The 21,397-nt window shown below is 30.8% G+C and overlaps 1 protein-coding gene across 5 annotated transcripts in view; it reads right to left on the bottom strand.

Moving 5' to 3' along the window:
• Nucleotides 1-1,002: 1,002 nt before the first annotated feature.
• Nucleotides 1,003-21,397, bottom strand: part of LOC129940117 (protein sprint) — a 534,823-nt gene continuing 514,428 nt past the window's right edge. For all 5 annotated transcript variants that reach the window (XM_056048364.1, XM_056048365.1, XM_056048366.1 and 2 more), the window contains 2 exons: nucleotides 2,029-2,849; nucleotides 1,003-1,960 (listed from right to left, as the gene is read on the bottom strand). In XM_056048364.1, the coding sequence (XP_055904339.1) occupies nucleotides 1,628-1,960; nucleotides 2,029-2,849 (1,154 nt within the window). In that variant the 3' untranslated portion in view covers nucleotides 1,003-1,627. The remainder of the gene's footprint in view (nucleotides 1,961-2,028; nucleotides 2,850-21,397) is intronic.

Genomic DNA, 21,397 nt, shown 5'->3' with positions numbered 1-21,397 from the left:
TATTCCAGTGCTTTGACACTTGGTTTGAAAACTGTCGGTTTTCAACTCTCCAACAAACATTATAACGTTTCAAATTCGTTAATTGGTGGAATTCAAAACAAAGTAGCGAAAGCGAATATACATAAATCAATAATTGAAAAATGGCAAACTCGGTAGCAAAACGATTCGCTGCGAATCCCATAATCAGGCCCCTGGTGTTGGTCTGAAAGATTCTTAATAGAATTTTCTTGGACTAGATAACTAAGTATCATCGGTCAAAGGCAAAATTTGATTTTAAAGTTAAAAACGTTTGGTTAAATCTAATTTCCTCAAAAAGTATACTTACACACGTATTTTATCAGCTTAATACTGCAACTGGATTATTCCATTAAAATTTTAAGTTATAAATAAAATGAAAATAAAAATCTTAAATTTCTTTGTAATATTTTTTTAGCATTTAGTCAGTTTATAAAATACAAAAACAGTTTCAACTTAAAAATGAATTTAATAAAAATATATATTATAATAATATTTTATACGATTAAAAATGAAATGAAAAATAATTACAAGATGCACATTTTACACAACAGAAAAACAATACAAAAAATTAAAAAAAAACAATACAGATAGAGAAAAAACAAAAGATGTTAATAAAATTATTATAAAAAAATGTAACTAATTCAACGCAAACAAGATCCAACATCCAACAACCAAAGCTTTTAAGACCTCCTCTAGTTGACCAGTGGTTGTAATGTCCAACTGAAAACTTCTAGTAATTCAAATCGTCACTGTCAGCCGGTCAAAGATCTTAAATGAATGTCGATTAAACACACTGAAGTTGCATTGAAGTCGGTTAAATGTTTTGAAAAATAAAAACTTGTTAGTTCAAAAACCTTCCAATTTTCCTTCCTTGCTTTTGTACATAATACAATTAAAATAAGATTTATTGAGAGAATATTAATATTATATTATAGATTATACAAATTTTTAATTTTATATCATAACAATGTTGTTAGATGATTGTTTTTTGTTTTTGTTTTTTAATTTAATATAATTTAAGATTATGTCTGTTTACAAGTAAATTTGAGTACAGATATTTTTACATTTGTTTTTAATTGTTTTTGTTGGTCTGTCGTTTGAATGAATAATATTATAATAATATATTAATTAATTAAGAACGTATGATTAAATATTTATGAGTTTTTGTGTATTTAAATGAATGAGTGTGTATGTAAAGATATATATTTTATATGTTTGTATTTATTTTGTAACTTGTATATATAATATACTCGAGCGAACCCCAAAAAGTATTTTGATTCGGTTGTTTCTAATTTGTATGTTTTTTTTTTAAATACTGCTTTATTAGTACGAAAAAATATCCTTTAAGTCTAAGTTTATATCCTTTTTGTTTATATTTAACTTACAGTATGATGATATTGATTACATGAAGAGAAAAAGTTAAAATAGTTTGATGTTAGTCATGGAAATCGATGATGAAAAATAGAAAATGGAAAAAGATTTTTCAATAATAAAAAGAAAATCTAGAAAAACAAAACACTTAAAACTATGCACAATGAATAAAAGTACTACATTCTAAGGATTGCCAGTGGTTGGTTGCGGATGTTTTAGCGCTGTGTTGTTGTGAACTTCAAGCGTACGAAGGTTGGGCAGCTGTGGGCCATGCAATTTTGGCGTCAATTCTCTTGTAGGCCAACATACAGTGTTTGCCCTTGGCAGCTAGGCGAATGTCTTGCGGACATTCAACATCGGTAAGGAGTGTCTCTTCTCCGTCGACCAATTTGAAAAGAGCGTAGTCTTGGGGATTTGTGATGCGGGCTTTGTGGGCAATGATGCGGCAAACTTCTCGGGTTGTGGTGTGAGGTCGGACAGGCAGTGTGCGTGTCTGAAGGGAGCCGTTACATTCATCGGGGATGATCACTCGGAGGACTGATGAACAAGCTGGTAAAGATGATGAACGCCACTGTAACAAAAAAAAAGAAACAGGATGTGAGCTAGAAAGTTTATTTTTCGAAATAATGCACAACTTACGTCCAAAGATCCAGTTCCCTCGTTATCTGAAGCCATAAAACTCTTCAACACATGTACAGCACTGCACAAAGCAGTCAGATAATATCCCGCTTCACCACTCAGCAAAGCTGGTTGCAGCAATCCCCACATGAATTCAGCTTCGATTTCAGCTCCCACAAAGCCACATTTGGCCACAACAAATACTAAAATTGGCAAGAAATCGTCGGCTCCCAGTTGTTGTCCGCGTGGGCAGCCGGTTGCATCGAAAATCGACGAAATAATACACAAGAATAATTCTAATTTTTCAAGTGGCAACTCAGCCTCTTGGAGGCGCAGCAGAAGATTCGATATTTGATTTAAGGCAGATGATGTGGGAGGTGCCACAGCTGGCCTTATACCAAAATCAGTTGCACTACGACCGCAGGCATATTTAACATTCTCCACCAACAGCTGAATATCTTCGGTGCGTGTGTAGTAATCGACAAACATACCATAGAGATGATCACGCAATGGTAACACAACCAATTGATGCATCACAGTTTCGAGTATGGCGTCCAGATTGAGAAACTCATCGGACTTGAGACGTGCCCGAGCACTTTCGACCTCTTGATGGAACTTACCCTCGCCATGTTTAACAAGGTAGTTCTTCATGCCGTTCATAAATTGACGCATATTTCGCATAACAACTTGCGGAGCTGCCTCGCGAGATTCTTTTGTGCACGAGATGAAATTCTCGATGTTTTGAGCAAAAGTTGATTTATTATCACTGGCTAGTTGAAGGGTATAGCAACGGACCGAATCGCCCGGACCACCGACTGGGTTGACTTTGTTTCGTGGATGACCTTTAAAGAGAAAAGAAAATTTTTAATTAATCGATAATGTTTTTAAAATGGTTACACGTAAAAAATGTTATTAATTATATTTTTGGATTTTTATTTATTGTTCAACGATGTTTTCAATTAGAAATTCAAATAAGAACCAACGAGAAGTGGAAAAACAATAATAGCATGGACAAATTTCGTGAATTTAGGACACAGCCTTAGTTGAGATAAAAGGTTTAGTTTGGATGAACTTTTTTATCACATAGAACAATATTCTCTTGTGAGAATGCTGAGAATCAGGGAATCTTTTGGGACTTCCATATTTTAATAGTGTATGGACTGGACCGGCAAAGTTTTATGTTATTTTGATTAGAAAATTTAATTAAATTTAAAAGTTGGTAAGAACCTGAATCCAGCTGAAATGTCTCCATTATTGAAATGTTTAAGGAAAATTTTGTACAATGTCATTACTAATACTTTGAGAAGGTTTTAAAAAGGAGTCTTTGCTTCCTAAGAAAAACATCAATGCACTATTGGACTACGCTCCACTCACTAGAGGGAAGTTTTGGTGAAAAGTTGTATGGAAAGTTAAGGTAAATCAAATAGAATACATTATTTTGTGATCGCTTTAGAGATTTTGTCTACAATTTGAAGCATACTTTGAAGGCATTAAAGGACGTAGCAGGCAGGTTAATGGATTGGGGTGCTTTTTCCTGGTATATGTGGGCCCGGTGCTAAGAAAAGATGTGACGATGGATAGATTTCTTATCTCAACATATTGAAATAAACCAAGTGGAACTACTAACATTTGAATTACTTTTTATTGATAATTAACCAAAATGTGCAGCCAAGATCGAGGTTTTGAATTGGCCGAAAAAGTCTCCAAAATAGAAAATCTATAAAACGATGTTAAGGTCGATCAGGTGACAAAAATCCAAAAGTTCTAAAGAATTTTGGGTAGGTGTGAGAATACCTAATTATTCTCTTGAAAAAAGGATAAATGTGTTACCTTGGAAAAAATAATTTAACATTCATTTTTAAATACATTTTGGAATAACATTTTTCACTTTTTAGAAGGTATTGTTTTTAAATTGGTAGCAGTTTCACTCTCCTCGTTATAATTTAACAGTTTGAGAATTGAGCAGGAAAATGATTCTGTTTTTGGCTAAGTTGCTAAACTTAACTTCATATCTTGTTGAAAAACAAAAAGTGTAATATTCATGCATATATAATTAAATATTGAATTGTGTTTTGTTAAAAGGCAATCACCGACAATTATACTGGTCGTCCTTTAATTAAATTCGACTTCACAATTAATATATTACGTCAGTTTTTTGAGATATCACTTTTTAAAATCCGAAAAACACGTACATACATATATATAAGCTTTTTGGGGCTATCAAGTAGCTTTTTTCAACAAAACGACGGTGACGGTTTTCTAATATTTAATTCTTTTTTTTTCAATATTCAATTGAAATATTTTTGGTATTTTATATAATACTCGAAAAAAAACTTCTTAAGTTGTTAGATTTCACCTGTCTTACCTGTAGAAGAAAGGATAAACTATTTTTGCCAAAATAGTTTATAAAAGAAAAGCGTAAAACGGTTTGAAAGAAGTTTGGTTCTTGTAACGAATCTGCTGTCTAAACAATTCGACTGTATCAAGTTTTTGAAATATATTCAAATGTATAAAAATAATGTTGAAAAGAGGAATTTTTAAATCTTGAGCAAATAGTTGAAATTAGAGTTTGAATTCGAAATCAGTACTAAAAATTAAGTCTTAAAACAACAAATACAAGTTTTTCTCGAAACTTCACATAGATTCAATAAAGACTCATACATAATCTCAATTACCAGAAACTAAGTGAAATTCTTTAAATTGTATCTAAAAAAGAAAGAATTCAAAATGAGAATTAAATAATCCGTTTCTGGTTGTTTTTAGCATTTTTTAGGGATCATATTTTAAAATTCTGATTTGATAAAGAAATTAAGAGGCGAGATTCGAATTTAGGACATCTAAAGGGGGTCATCCCATGTTATGGGTTCAAAAAATCGATTTTTTTGTCATAAATTGCTAGTTTAATACGTCTAAAATACGGTAGTAAAGGGATTTTTCAAAATTCAATTTCGTTTTAAAGATACGACTTCGGGCTGTTAAAAAAGATAAAACAAATAAAGGAATCGGTGGAAAAGGGCTAGGTAAACTTACTGATAAAGTTATTCAGAAAATCTTCAATGAAGATTTTGAAGGTAATATGAAAGTAAAGTCGGTTATGGGATGCCCTATAAGGCCGCGAAGCCCATACTTATGTTGAAAAACGTGATGAAAAGCGAATCTCACGTTCTAAGTGGAGCGTAAGTGATGCCGTTAAACAAGCCAGAATTGATTGAAAAGCTGAACAATCTGTTTTGAAAGAGTTTCAAGAAGTAGAGGAACTAATACCGATTGGAAGGTACGTTGATATTTTCATAGTTAAGAGGAATTGAATCTTTAAATGAGTTTTTCTCAAAACTGTGTTTTTTAAACTTTCCTCCATCGTATCTGACCGAATGGCTTTAAATTTGATGGTTGGATTCAACACATTTAAACGCATGGAATGAACTATCGACAAGCAAAAATTTCAAAAATTTCGATTTTTTGTAGCAAAAAAAAAACGTAAAATTCCTGACTTTTTTTTCAAGTGTCTCCCAAAAATCCTAAAAATTTCTTAAAATACATGCCGTCACATGGGATGAACCCCTTAATTAGACAAATAACTAATTTTGTCGCCAGTGTAATTTATCAGCTTATATAAGGGAATGGTTTCATCAACGAGCTATGAGCCTCAAGTGAAAAATCGTGAAATGGATGGACAACAAATATTTATAACTTACTAACTTTAAGTTTTCATTTATTTGTTGTTTTTTAACAATTTCTTTTATGAAAAGGTAAACGCTCTTAAGTTTATTTTTATGGCTTCAGAAAGCGAATATTTGACTTACGCTCTTTTTTTAAACAAAATTAAAATGGATATGAAGATACTTTTTTTTAGTAATTTTGCATTTAAATACAATTATTAAAACAGTAAAATTAAATTTTAATAAGTTTAATATTTAATACATTTATAATGATTTGGTTTACTTAAGTTCTTTTACCCAAACAACTCTTAAAGTTGTTCATTTACTAAGTATCCTAAGATCTTCTTAGGTTCTTTTATTGTTTTTTTTTTTTTTTATTTTCCAAATCTTATACAACTTTTTGCGTCAATTTAAAAATCTTAACTTAAGTACACATAAGCAGTTTTGATTTTTTTGTATTAAAATCGAACATAAAAAACTTAAGATATTTTACAAAAAAATTGATACATAAGACGAATCGTCCTCTAAAACCCTAACAAACTTAATCTACTCTACAAAAAGTCATAACTTTTTTGTTTTACAGATAAAAACAAGGATAAAAAGCTTAAACCACTTAAGTCGATTAAGAGCCTTTACCCTTTGAGCAAAACTGAGTACAATGTGTAAAATAAATGCTATTATTATGAATAAAGAGAACTAATTCCTTACACAACCTTAGTAAGCTTTACAAATGAGTCCCGAAACAAGTTCAAGAATAAAATCCCAGTGACACATCTGATGCAAATCAAAACTATTATCAAAAAATAAAACTTTGCTTCACAAAAAATTAAATAAAGTTAAGCAAGCAGAATGCATTTGCAAACATTACATACATATAAAATATACATTTCATTGATAACAAAACAAACTCTTTCCTATTGTAAGAATAATATAGAACAAGGTTAATCACACTTAATGTCCCTATCTCAATTCAAATATTTACACTTACAGTTGGTTTCGCAATTTTATTTGAAAGTTCTGTTCCAATTGCAAATATTTATCTATATTTAAAACACAAAGGAAATCTGAGTTGTATCACTTTTCTTTATACTTTTAAGCAGCTCAACAATATAAAGTTCTAAATCTTACCAGAAATTATATTCCACAGAAACCGCAAGATCTTCTTCAAGATCACCAATAAACCCTTTTGTTGTGCGTAATCCTCTTCAGCACACTCAGCTACAACATATTTGGGACGGTACTTTTTGCTATATTTCACTTCAAAGCCTTGAACCTCGACTATGTGTTTAATGCACAAAACGATGTTTCCACAATCGTCAAGACGAAAAAACTGTTTTATATCGTAAGGATCACTTAGTGATGTCATCGTGCATGAGTTATCACTGTCACTTAAATTATTATCGTTATTCGTCACTTCCATATCACGATGCCGTGAGTTCGAATAATCTCCTAATCCTCCCATCAACGAATGGGATAGAGCTTCAGACTTAAATAACGCCCGAGCGATCTGGCGATCTTGTTGGGTAACCGAACCCGAAGTCCCTGGCTTGAGCAGCACTTCTGTTGTCCGTTTCTTCTTTTTCCTCCTCAGCTTTGTCTTCGAAGAAATCTTACAATCAATATCACTTGCTTTAGGTATGCAAATACCAGTCTCGATTCTCTCCCCAAAAAATATTCCACTAAAGCGGCGCTGCTTTCGCTCGCACTGCTCTTCCAATGCAACCCCAATCGAGGCAAACAGATGATCTTGTCTCATCTCTGCCTCGGAGTCTCTGTCACTCTTTTCCTCTTTCCCACTCAATAGCGGTTGTGTTTTCGAATTGATCAGTTCCTCTTCGAAGTCCGCCGAGAAGAAATTGCCCGGACAGCGTTGGGGATGCTCAACGATCTCCCACTCGGACATGATCTCGAGAAAGTGCTCTTCCTCTTTGTAGTGCCGAACATGATCGGGGTCGTGGAAAAAGTCTTCCGGATCGACAAGTTCCAGTTTGCTGCTACACAATGAGCCCAACATCGTCGTCGGACTTTCAGTCCCTGTGCCTTTCGATGGTTGGGTTTGCGTGTGAGTACAACAACGCTTGCAATCACAAGATCCGTCGTCACAACGACTATTTGGGTTCACGCGCTTTGCCTTTGACAACTTTCTGAACCAGCTCATGATTTATATGGAAACGATTTTTGCCCGATAGCACAAATTGTCGAAATCGAAAGTTTCTCATCGGCACTCGAAACACACAAAGTTAAGGCTTGCGCTCTCGCTTTGCTTTGAATACTATGGGCGATAGTATCTCTTGCCGTTTGGCGGGGACTTTTTTCACATTCGGAAATTATAGTTCGGATTATGATAAAATACAACATAAACAAAAATAAAAACACAATAACAAACGACAACGAACGAACGATCGCACAAAAGACGAACGGACTGTGGTCGTGGTGAGTTTCCCGCAGCAGTGTAAAAACCACACTAAGCGAATCGACGACGTTTGACTACTTATCGCGTCCAACGCAGAATTACTTCTGTCTGAATTTCGAGCCCAGACCAAACTGGCAGGCAATGGCGAAAGCGGCTCGGCGATGATGGCAACCAGCTCTGAGATCTGACGCTCTGCGCTGACGACGGAAAGGAACACTTGAATGTGCGACTGCGACGACGAGCGACGAAGACAAATTGTTTAGACAGGCATCGTATAAATATTTAGTTTTGAAGATAACAATAATGATCTACATGAGGTTGCAGGCTGCATTTTGAGTGATATATACAATAAAACATACCTACGCTAGCTATAAGTCTTATGTCCATAAGACAAACACTAGAATTAGGTACCTGAAAATATAGTCTGGGAGGTATAGTATTGCGTGTCTTTCAACACGGTTGGTAATTTTAACAGACAACTCAACACTTTCCTTCGATAGAGTTTTGAAGTGGATTTGAGATTTAAAAAACATTACGGTTTTAAAGTTAAACAAAATTGAACCTCTATTGTGTTTCCATCGGACATAGAGTATTGGTATGTAATTTTTTAGACAGACTTTTTGACTTAGTATAATTTTTTTTCAAAATATCTCTTAAACCTTTTTCGTGCTTTGTATGTTTTATAATAAATGAGAAAGATTCAAAATAGTACTGGATTTCAAAGTTAAAAAAAGGTTTACGAATAAAAAAGTATTCTCTTTTTCATAATACTTGAAATCCACCTTCTATAGCTGTATTTTTAAAAATTTTAGTTCTTATTCAATTTTAAGGAAACACGTTCCCAATTCATTTTAGCATCGAATGACGATTGTCAGATCTCAAGATATTGTCAGATCTGACGTCTATTTTTTTTTTTACCTTTTGTTTAGGGCCTTACATTTTACTTGCGACTCCATAACTTTAAACCTTCCTAATAGTCTGATAAATAGAAAATTGTTAATTCTCTCCTCATTAAAAAAACGGGCATCTAAACAGTGACAGTTCGTGAAAATAAACAAATAAAACAAACCTAAGTGAACATATCAATTGGAATTCATATAACTGTAGACTGGACCCGTCATCCGCTGCTTTTATAAGAGTAATTGAAAGTTAGTATAGAAGCAATTTCGTGATTTTCATAAAAATCTAACCACAAATTTTCATTGTACAATGAAACAATGTTTTTTGATGAATCCAATCTTTGCTTTTCATCCTTTTGTTGAAAAAACTTAAAATTTAATGAAGGAAATGTTTTAATATTTATCTCAAACATTTTTTATAAAAATTCTCAAGCAAGTTAAAAGTAGATTAGATTTTTTCTTTGGTTACTTTATTTATTTTCAAGTTAAAAAAATAATTTTGTTTCATTCTTTAAAGTTAGTAGTTTGATAGATCAACAATTTCTAATAACTGTCGGTCCTAATGAATGCCAACTATTGGTAACAATGACACCTGTACAATTTTTTTGACATGACAACATTAGTTAAAAATTACAATGACAACATTTTGTGTAACAATATTGACAGTCGACAAATAAAATTGTAAGATGAAGTTTTAAAAGTTTGTCATACAGTTACTGAAAGTTTCTTCACAAATCACTTAAAGATTTGACGATTAAATGGCTGCGTTGAATTTCGTGTTGGATAGGTGGATTTTTAGACACCTTGTTAAACGAGTTGGATAGCTGTATTGTATAACCTTAATCTGTAATGTATGTTAAATTTCCTCTTAGCTCAATTGGAATTCTATACGATTAATAATTTACTTGCGAAAAAAATAGATCACAATTCTTCATCGCCAATTATGTACATAACATCTTCAAGTACAACTTCAACTAACATTTTGTATCTTTTTGTTCACCAAGAAATACAAAAAGCTGAAATCAATTTTCAAGGTTCACGCAATTCAACCATGTGTTGAATCAGCTGTTCTGTCAGATACCTACATGCCCATAAATTCTTAGGTACCTTTGGATTCCTTTTTTGACATCTCAGCTGTTTTTGATCAGCTCTTATTTTACACGTAAAACACTTACAAAAAGGTATCCGGATAACCTATCTGTCTAAAATTGAACGCAGCCAATATTAAGACTTAAGGATAGGCTTTGATAATGAAAGGTTTTATATTGAATAACAGCTGTCACTTTTGAAGCTGTCATCTTTTGACATACGAGAACAAACTACAGAAATACTTAAAAAACCACATTTTACCAGGGAAAGCCATTTGGATCGTCGTAAAGTTTCTTCTCTAGTTTTATAGACATTGAAAATGAAATCAAATATGTATTTTCTTAAATATTAAATTTAATGGTGGAATGGCTTTAAGCACTTATGTAAGTACAACAATATCTGCCAGACTATAAAAGTTGCATTCAAAATGCAGGCATGTAGGTAATTCCGTATAAGAATTATGTCTATTTTATGTAGGTGTTAAACAAAACATAACTTTTCTATTGGGCATGGGTAGTTTTTATTTTTGTGGTTCGGGCTTCGAAATATAATGCACAACTTAATTTAATTGAATGCGTCTTGGATGAAGGGAGTTGCTTGTATCCTGTTCACGAAAAATTAATCATTTTTCAAACATTATTTGATAAAGATAAAAAGTTGTATAATGTAAAAAAAGAAGTAACATATACATAATATTTGTATGCCTTGAGTATATAAAGACATATTTTTGTATAAGGTAAGAGGTCAGTAACATTATGTATGTAGTTGGTTTTCTTATCTATGCCCTGAATTGAATCAATAACATTTTTTTAGTACTTGAGATAAAGAAACCATAAATTATGCGTATGTTCACGGACATAAGCTATAAATTCGACAGAAAAAATAGAAGCCGATATCTTTATCAAAAAACGCATTATTTTTATGTTCTAATGGTCATTTCGATCGACTCAATTTTTTTTTTATTTGTTCGAGTATTCTGGCAGCTAGTGTACTTTTTAATGAAACATAATAGCTGAAGGTAACGTAGCACGCCATCTTTCACTATTGGAAGAGTCACACTGCGGAACGAAATTCAAAAATTGTAGGTTTGTGAAAATTTAATGGGTATTGGCTATGTATTTGGTGTGTTATAAAAAAAAGGTTCCAAGGAGTATAATTTGAAGTGGCATGTGGGTACGAAATAGGGATATAACGAATCCCAAAGTCATTGGCCTGACTGACAGATGGTGTGGTTGATGAGAAGTTTTAAATTTCATGTTCCTAGGATATCGTTGACACTGAAGGGAACTTTTTCAAATGTCAAGTCCATTTCTAGTTCATTTCGAATTTGTACCGGTTTTTCAATTAAAGAAATGTTTGAGTTTAGTTCTTCATAATTATCCTATAGACATTATTAATGCAACATCGAAGACATTAATATTTTCTTCGTATTCTGCGAACAGTATTGCCATTTTATTAAGCTTCTACTGATCTACTGAATAGCTGTTTTAGAAAAAATATTCGCAATACCAGTTTATCTGCGGAAATCATGCATCAATTAATTCTCCAAATTGTTTAAAAATTAGAATGCTTCAATTAATCGCCCAAGGTCTTTTCAAATTTGTTTCAAGCTATGATACTAAAATTTGTATTGGAACTGTTTTTAAAAGCTATTTATGCTTTCATTTAATAGCCATTTGGGATGGAGAAAGCCTTTCCGAAGATTTCATTTCTTCAATGGGCCTAAAACAATAATGAGGATTTAGTGGAGCACACGGGATCAGGAAGTTTAAGTTGTTAAGGAAGTTAAATATATCTCGGTGTGACCATAACAAGTAACCTTTCAAGTTAAAACTTCAGGAGTCGAATGCTGCCCTTTTCATTTCCTGTAAAAATTGCATTGCAAGTAAATCCGTCCACCACTCAGCAAAATATAAACTGTTTCAAGCTGTGGCAAAATCTATTATGCTTTACTATTCTCAAGTGTGGGGCTACAAAGAATATGAGGATGTGGAAAAATGATTACGTTTCTTTTTGAAGCTAGTCTTTGCTCACCGTTGTTCATCGACACGCTCAAGATGCATTTCGATTACGTTGTCAAAATACTACGATTGGATTCATCAAGACTGGTCAATAGAGTATTCAAATTTATCATCATAATTCAGCTTAATTTTGTACAAACTTGCATCGATCTTGCAAATTTGACGGGTTAATCTATCGAATTTGATTGGGATAATCTAACGGGGTTTTAAAGGAAGTCTTTACTCGCTTGTTGCGAAATTGGATAAGAAATATCGGCAAAATTTTATCAACCAGGCTTAAGCATCGCAGTATAGAGACTTCTCGTTATAAGGATTAATTAGAAAATGATTGAGTTCTAACCGATTTCTTTATCATGATCTCAAGCTCTAGAACTCAGATTTAAATCTCAGTCTATGATAGAACTTCGATGTAATAGTCCTCCAAATTGTGAGGATTAATCTAGGATATTAAAACTCGGTTTAGCAATATTTGTACTTCTTCTAAAGGCCTAGTTTTAAGATTCGTTCAACTTAAGACCACAGGGTCTTAAATTGGAATTATAAAATACTTAAAGGAAAAATATAAACATAAACGGTTTGTTAAAACGTCATAAATATTAGCTGCATAATGGAAAATGTTTTGGACGCTGACAGTTTCAAAAGGTACAAGTTACAAATGCATTGAAGGCCTTTAAACTATTTACTTTTCGGGCGCTTTATTTTACACACAAAAAGGGAGAACACATATACATTTTAGAGTATATAATCTACACGAGCACAAAAAGACATAAGAACTATTGAAAAATGCTCGAATCTAAAATATTTTTGAAATGAAATTCCAAAGATAAATCGAGAATTATAAGATCGAGTTTTAAATTTATTTGAAACTTTGTCAAGTAAATGGGTCTCACTATTAGCCATGCCATCTCATGTTCCAAGCCCCGTACAATATATTTATATTTTATATTTGTTTTGTTTAAATCGTAACAACCATGCGCCAGAAAAAAATTCAAAAACAATCCAACTATAGGTAGAACTTTTCACCTTGAGCAGCTTTTTTTAAAATCATCATCATTAAAATATGATGTGTGAAGTTTATCATCAGTTTTATTTAACGATGTTAAAATTTGGAATTTATCACGTCGCGTCGTCGTTCTCCATTTATCAAGCAAAATCGAACTTTTTGTTAGTCATGTTTTAAAATTAAATGAAGGGCTAAACTGTTATTGTTAGGCAATAAGAATTGAATAATTATGAATTTATTAGATTTTATCTTGAAGCTTTATTTATAATGCATCAGTAGCTTATTGTTGTTAGGTTTATTGTCAAAGGTAAATGTCAATATAAGTTATTGGACAGTGGGAAGAAGTGATTAATATTATTTTAATATGGTAAATAGACATCGTCACTGACTTTAAAGTACCATTATGTATAGAAAAATCTGTTCTATTAAAAGCAAAACATGTTATTCCAAAAATTGTTTATCTTAATCTGCGTTTTTATTAACATTTGGTAGCGGAAAACGTTTAATTTATGGGTTAGAAGTAGTAAAACAAAATGTCATTCGATATGGAAATTAGTGATGTCGCGGAATTGTCACCATTTTAATTGAGCTAACAAACGGAGTATGTTGAAAAAATAAAAACGTTTTTCTTTAAAACTTTTTGAGGTTTGAAAAAAAGGTCAAAATAAAATTAAATCTTCAAACATTGAAAATGCAAGCCAAGTTATCAAATTTCTATTGATTTAATTGAAGAACTTTTTATTAGTTTTCTGGCGCATGGTTGTTACGATTGAAACAAAACAAATAGAAAATATTGTAAACTAAACTTGTAACAGGCAAATTGGTGGTAGACAAGATTTCGTTCTTGCCAATCAAATTTCACTCATCTAAGGTTTTTGATGCCCATAATTCAAATTTCATTTCAAAATTACTTTATCACGTAAGGTTTTTCAGATATTACTTTTTAAAATTCAAAAAAACACATAACGCTTTCTGAGGCTATCTTAAATCAGTAGTGTTTTTTCGATTAAATTCGTGATAGTTTTTCAAATCACTTTCTTCGATATTCCGTCGTAATTCATTTTTAGTTTTTCATAAAATGTTCGAAAAATCTTTATAAGATCTTACAAGAATCTGAAGAAAAAGCTTGACAATTTGTGTTCTTAAACGACTTCAACAAAAAACGGCAAAACGGTTTGAAAACATGGTTTCTTTTTGTTACTTTAAAAATGAATGTTGAAAACGCATACATTAAAATTTAAGCAATTACTTAAAATATAAGTTCGGATTCCAATCACCACTAAAAATAAGGACAGTACATATTGTCAAATTAAGTAAAATAAATACTAATAAATAATGAACATTTCCAGAAACTAAGATACTAAAATGAGTTGTGCTTAAACTTACCCTTCAAAACCTTGTTTTTGGTTGTTTTAAGACTTTTTAAGGTGCATATTTTTAAAACCTATTCTTAAGCCTTTAAAAAAGTATTCCTTGACAGAAAAAAACCAAATTCTGTGAATTTTTAACTTTACTTTAACCTAAAAAGTTATGGTAAGTCTACTAAGAGTTTCGCTTAGCAGGTAACATAAGAAGCCAAATAAGCAAAATTAATTGATTTCAGAGAATCATAAATTATCTATTATATAGTTTATATATAATACATATATTCGCAACATTACTTTTTTTTACAGAACTATAAAGTTTCCTTAAAACTTTTAAATCGTTTTGCTCCTATATTATTGAGTTTCTTCAAAACTAGTTTAGCGAAAAAAAACTTTAAAAGGGGTTTCAAATTTTAAGATAAATGATATAAATGAGAATATAATAATTATTATGTAAAAACTATTTGATCAAATCAAAATACAATTTTTGACAAACTTACAATTTAAATACTCTTCCTAAATCTCATTTTGCAGTTAAAACTAGTTTTGAAGAAACCCAATCAATTATTATAACTTCTTCCTGCACATGGCGTTCGATATCCGACTTCTCAAATTTCGAGCAGGACATTTTTATTTAATACCTTTGTAAATACCGTTCGAAAGAAATAGTTCGCAGGTAGGTAAAAGTGCACTGCAAACACTCGCAATACTTTTGTGTGGTGATGTACAACCTTCCTTTTTGTTTCTTCCGAAAAGGATTACCAAAAAGTCCAGGTAGACAATGCTATTTTTTAAACATCACGACTTTATCACGTGATAATCTCTGACTTTCAATACATCATAAAATTCTTTCCATGCCTTACAAGATCCATATTTACTTCTAATTTTTGAATCCTCTGGTTAGGCACGTGTTTAAAGGATCTTTTCAATGTTAAGTCCCTAAGTGTATACAATAGATTTTCCTATTATCCATTGTGTTTCAAAAGAATTTATGACTTCTATAAAGCTGCAATCTCATACTAGGTATGGGAAATAAAACCTAATTTTATTAAAGGATTTCCCAAAAGTCAAAGCTAATAAAATTGACCTGCCTCCTGAACTAAAATAGGTGAATGGCTGATGCAACCGTGGCGTCTTATTTCAGGATATAAATGTTGGTTTTTCTGGGAGTGATAATTATTTCAGTATTGAAAACAGTTAAACATGTTTTTTTTTTAAATATCACTAATCCATATAAAGGTTAAACTCAACAATAAAGCTACATAATGTAAGGCGTAGTTGGATGTGGGTTTTTCTTCGACAAAAGATTCAAATTCAAACAAATTGAAGGCATAACCTCTGTAAGTCAAATGCCTAGACCATAACAGGTAAATCTCAACAAAGACGTATTAAATTATTATTGTTGTCTATAAATAGAAAGCTTTTGTTAAAAAAACGTGATTTCGGTCATTAAAAAGTCATAAAACTTACAGACTCTTTGGGCTAAAGCTATCTGAAAAGATGACTTCAAATTAATTAATTCAATAATTCATAAATGGAAGAATAATATTTTTCGTGGAAAATCGAAATTATGTTAACAGCTTTAAATTTATAATAGTTCTTTTACAACACCTGTCATACCAATAGCATCTTTGACCTTTTCGAAGAATTAAATGATTAATTATGATCTTAAAGAAGAAGTACTTGTCAAGAGTTTCTATGGGCGGACCCTTGTAACATCCGTTCTATTTACTATTTAAGAAAAACCTCGAATGCATTGTGTGATTTTTCATTATGTTGCTACAAGAAATGTAGCTACACAACCTTTTAACGTTTTTACTTCCTTTTATGACCAATAACTTCAGGTTTCGAAACAATTGTTACTTGAGGCATTCAATTGAAAAAAAGGTTAAGTGGATATCGTTTGATGTAAATGGTTATGTGATTGTTACCTATTTCGGGCTTTCAATTTTTTGTGATTTTACAAGGCGAAAGTGAATTTGAGATCCACAAAGCTTTCGGGGGTTTGATCTATTTTATTTATTAATAGTTCAGGAAAATTAGACAATCACTTCGAAATAAATTTTGAAAAACACACTACAAAACGTCTTATAAGTGTAGACTAGACAAATTCAATTACGGGGTAACCTTCCGCATGCAGTTTTATCAGAAATACTCGAAAACTATGTTATTTTTGAAAAAAAAGTTGTTAGTTAGCCTTATACCTCATGTAAATATACAATTTCACACAGAAAAGATTAACTTTTTGTACCAAAAATAAATAGGCCGCCGAAAACATTGGTTATACTCATTTTAAATATTGATTACTTTACATAAATAACTTCAACTTTTATTTTAATTACAAGTAATCAATAAAGCTCATTTCCTTTTTATTTTCCATTACAAGTAATTGCAATTGAAAAAATATACATTTGAATTACTTGTAATTGTAATTGGAAAAATAAGCATTTTAATTACTTGTTATTGTTATTGAAAAATTGCACTAATTAATTATATGTAATCAAAAATTGTAATGGGTTTATTCAGGTTCTTTAGGGGAAACACCTTATTAAATCACAGTCAAGGTAATTAATTTCCTTACTAGTTAATTAATTCAAAGCTACATATATTAAATAAATTAGAATTTGAGGAAAATATTTTGTCATATCACGTAAAATGTAATTGAAGAAAATATTACTTAATTACATTTGTGTGTAATTATTACTAGAAAAAGTAATCATTACTACTTTATCAATCATTACTTTTGTTTTCAATTACATTTATGTAATTAAATTGCAAGTAATTGATGCTTTTCAGTTATGTACAATGTAATTAGTAATTGAAACTTTTGAATTACATTTTAGAGTAATTAAAATAATGTGTTAAATTAAGAGCACACATTTTAATGTTTGCATTAATTTTGTCCGATATTCACGAACTTTTAGGGAGTTCTTAAGAAAATGCTAGGAAATCATTTCCTAAGCCCATTTTTAGTTTTTGAGAAATTTGCATTTAAATTTGAAATCAATATAGAAATTATCAGATTTCTGAAGTTTGAATTTTAATCGTACCTAATAATGCTCGCAAATGATAAAATTGTTTTGTGGAAACAACTTTTTGTTTTCACTTAAAGGTAAAAACTTTGAGGCCAACAATGTTTTCGTCTGGGAAAAATAATAGAAACTAGCTATTTTAACTGTTATTCTAACTTTAAGGGTCAGTTTTTCATTCATGCAACTAGGGTTTGGGAGTTTGTCAGATATTTTATTTTCGATACTAATTAAATTTTTTAGAAGTCGTCTATAATTTTTATAAGTATGGTTCGTGAACTACATTGTAGTCATTTTGAACGCTAACTGATGACCTGAAGCACCCTTCAAAATTGGTTAAACAATACTTACAACAAAACAAAAAAATGGAATGGCCATCACAATCCCCGGCCTAAACCCAATTGAACACTTATGGGGCATCCTAAAGCGAAGGATCGGAGATTGTAAAACCAAAAAAAAAATACGAGTTGTGGTCGAACATTTAAAAAGAATGGTACTCCATAGCTTTGACATTTAACTTAAAATGGAAATAAGAAGTTTCCCTCCTAAAAAGGAAAATATTTTGACACGTTTTACTTTAAATTTTTCAATCGTACTAAAAAAAGGGTTCTTCCCTTTTTTCTTGACTTTTCCGTATTACAGAAGTCCTGACATTTGTTAATGTTTAGAGTTTATAGATCACAATCAAAAAGCTCAGCCTATCTTTTAAGCTCTCGTTAGCTGAGTAAAGTTGTTGTAAGTGCTCTATCTTTCAAAGGATATCTTAGCTTAGAGCACTTTTCAAAATCACTTAAAGTAAAGTTGAGGCTCTGGATTGACATTTTTACATTTTCGAAATTCTCTTACCTATGCATCTCAGTTCAAATATGAATCTAATGATTCTAAATCGTTTTTCACTTCGTTTTTGAATTGGCAACTGATTTGTATATGTCCACTCTAGAGGCCGATCAAAATAGGCTTTTTGGTAATATCTTTCCAATAATACTACAAAATAAATCGCGATCAGAAATATAATACATATCAACGACTGCTTTAAGTATTGTTTGAACCATTTTTTTTTTAACATGTTCGAGTTCCTAGGAAACAAAAACGATTTTTCAAAATTTCCGGGGTGCCTTAAGTCTTTAAAATTGATTTTATGAGTAAAAGCAATACATTGAAATCTGGTTTGGAAATAAAAATTATCAGATATGTATCTACTTATTATTTCAAAATACAGTGTATCAATATCGTAAAAACGTCGTATTTCATAAAAATACGAAATTTGAATGAATGTACTGATTTTTTTTTTCACCAAAATTAAAAATTGTAAATATTTACTAAGGTATGAACTCACGCCAATAATAAAATGTGATGAATTAAAATTCGATAAGATTATATTCTGAAAACGAAGACACATGCCTCAAAAATTATTGACATTATTTACGAGTGGAAGTACATATTTTCGGAAGTCTGAATGTTTCAATTCAAAAAGCATGGGAACCAAGAGTGTTTTAAAGCCAGACAAGCAAAACAAAAAGAATCTTATATGTATTTATTTGTATTTATACTAATTGACCGATAAGAAGGATAACCTCGACTCGATGAGTATTAAGTAGAGTATCTACCTCCCTAGACGAAATGGGTAAATATTTTTGTTCTAAAAATCACAAAGCCTGGTGCACGCGTTCGTTCTATAGGAAGTGTGCGAACTTTGATTGGCGCCAACACGTAATAAATTATTATCTTTTTGTATTGTGTTTAGTAATGTTCATTCGTCTTTAAATTTATTTTATCAATGAACGGAGCCAGACACGACCAAAGGCTTTATCATATTTATTTTTCGAATTTTAGAAAATCAATAATTAAACATCCTTGGCATCATTTTTTAAAACTAGTTTGATTTTCTTTATTGATCTGATCGGTTTGCTAAAATGTTCTATTTTAGTAACAAATATGTGTCACACTTATTAATAATAATAATGTTATATGTGATTAATATTTCATTAGTTATTGTAAGCAGTCATAAGACAATAGATTGCCATCGAGGTCATTTCCTTCATATATTGGAAGTCACACGCTTGGGAAAAGCCATATTGCATTCGAATTTGATCTTTGCTATTGTCCTAAACTGTAAGGGAATTGGAATGATGCAATTGTGTGACAGGGTTAAGTCACTCTATTATTTTCTATTGCGTTTTCCAATTAATTAGATCATGCGTAGAAAATGAATAGTAATTTACGTTAGCTATTTTAACAAACAATAGATTTAGCTGTGTTAAGTAGTTATCAATACTCCTAAAATTATAGCGTTATAGATAAAGTAAACTTTCAAAGTGTTACTTGAATATTTCAGTGAGTTAATAGAATTTCTAGATATCATTACAAAATTTACAATATTGGCTCAAAAATATCTATTCTCCAACTTCTTTTTAAAACATGTTTTAAAAGTATCAGAACTTTGGGAAAAAACCTCCTTACGAACAGCTGTCTTATTTTCGAAAATTAAGAACATGAATAACTTCGAAAATATATCTTTACTCAAAGTAAGAACTAAGTTTGCCTACAAAATAGCAGACCTTAAATCTCATTTGAAGTTGTAAAATGTAAGCGTTTTAAAGAAAATCGAAAACTATGTGCATTTACAAGTTCCGAGGAAAATTTAATTTCCGAAAGCATGCATAATATAGGTTTCCTAAAAATTCAATATTAAAACCTAATCAAAATAATAAAATAATAATTAGAAACAAGGTGATATAAAAATTATTATCAATGAATACAAGTCATGAAATACTATAAATAAAATCTATATTTTACAAAAAATTTATAAAAACTGCTAGGATGCAGTTTAGATCTTTTTATTGATGACGTTTTGTTATTATTTTTGTAATTCTTGCGTCGCATAATTTAATATTGTTATTGTTTTTCAATTTGCAAAAATAAAACTGAAATTTTGTATTAAAATAAAATGACTGAGTCACAAAGTGGATTCGGAATAAAAAGGATTTGAATACTTTTTATTTATTTGTAATGGTCCAAAAACAATACTGGAATTAATGACAAAGAAAAGTAGACCAAGGATAAATTCCGCAAAGAAAAAGTGTCCCAATAGAAAGAAAAATTAATGATGTCTTTCATTAAACTCGGGGAAAATATTCCCTATATTGTTATGTACTTGGTTCACACGAGCAAATTTTTACAAAGTGATAAGGAAAATCGTGCAATCAATTTCAATTTACACAATTAATTTATAGCTTTTATCAATAATATTGTATCAATATATATTTAAAAACAATTATATTCTCGCCTTTGTTGTTGGTTTTCTATTGTTTTCATTTGCAGCCAAGGTCTTTGGGATAGAATTATTCATTAAATCAAAGTATTTAACAGCTGACACACTTATTTCCAATAGACTGCGAGTTGCATCATTTTTTAATTATTATTAATGTTATATATTATAAAGTTAAGATTAAATATGTGAATATAATTGTAAACATAAACAAAGGTAAAACTTGATTTAATGGTTGTTTTGCCATTGAAGGGATATTATTTTGAATTAAACATTTAAATGCGTAGAATAATATTGATCATAAATTCAGGGTGAATGTATTCGGTAGAATCATTCAAACAATAATAATCGATCAACAAAAGAAATCTATAAACTTTTTTAAAACAATAGGTCCTTTGTACTTATTATTGTAGTATTCTTGAATAGGTGCAATTATGAATCCTTTGTGTTTTGAACTTAAAATTCTGGGTTAAATATTTTGTATCATTTTTAATTGAAGCTCAAAGTTGATCTTTACTTAAGAAAATACTTTACCTTTTTTTTAAAGGATTAAACAACTTACTAAGTTCATTATTTGAATCCAAAAATAAGAGTAAAGATTTTTCCCCATACTAGCGATATAAAAAGCATTGGCTGATCTTGGAA

Source organism: Eupeodes corollae, chromosome 1 (assembly GCF_945859685.1).
Source record: "Eupeodes corollae chromosome 1, idEupCoro1.1, whole genome shotgun sequence".
Lineage (NCBI taxonomy): Eukaryota > Metazoa > Arthropoda > Insecta > Diptera > Syrphidae > Eupeodes > Eupeodes corollae.
The sequence above is the reverse complement of the archived record's forward strand: the minus strand, read 5'-3'. Positions and strand labels throughout refer to the sequence as shown.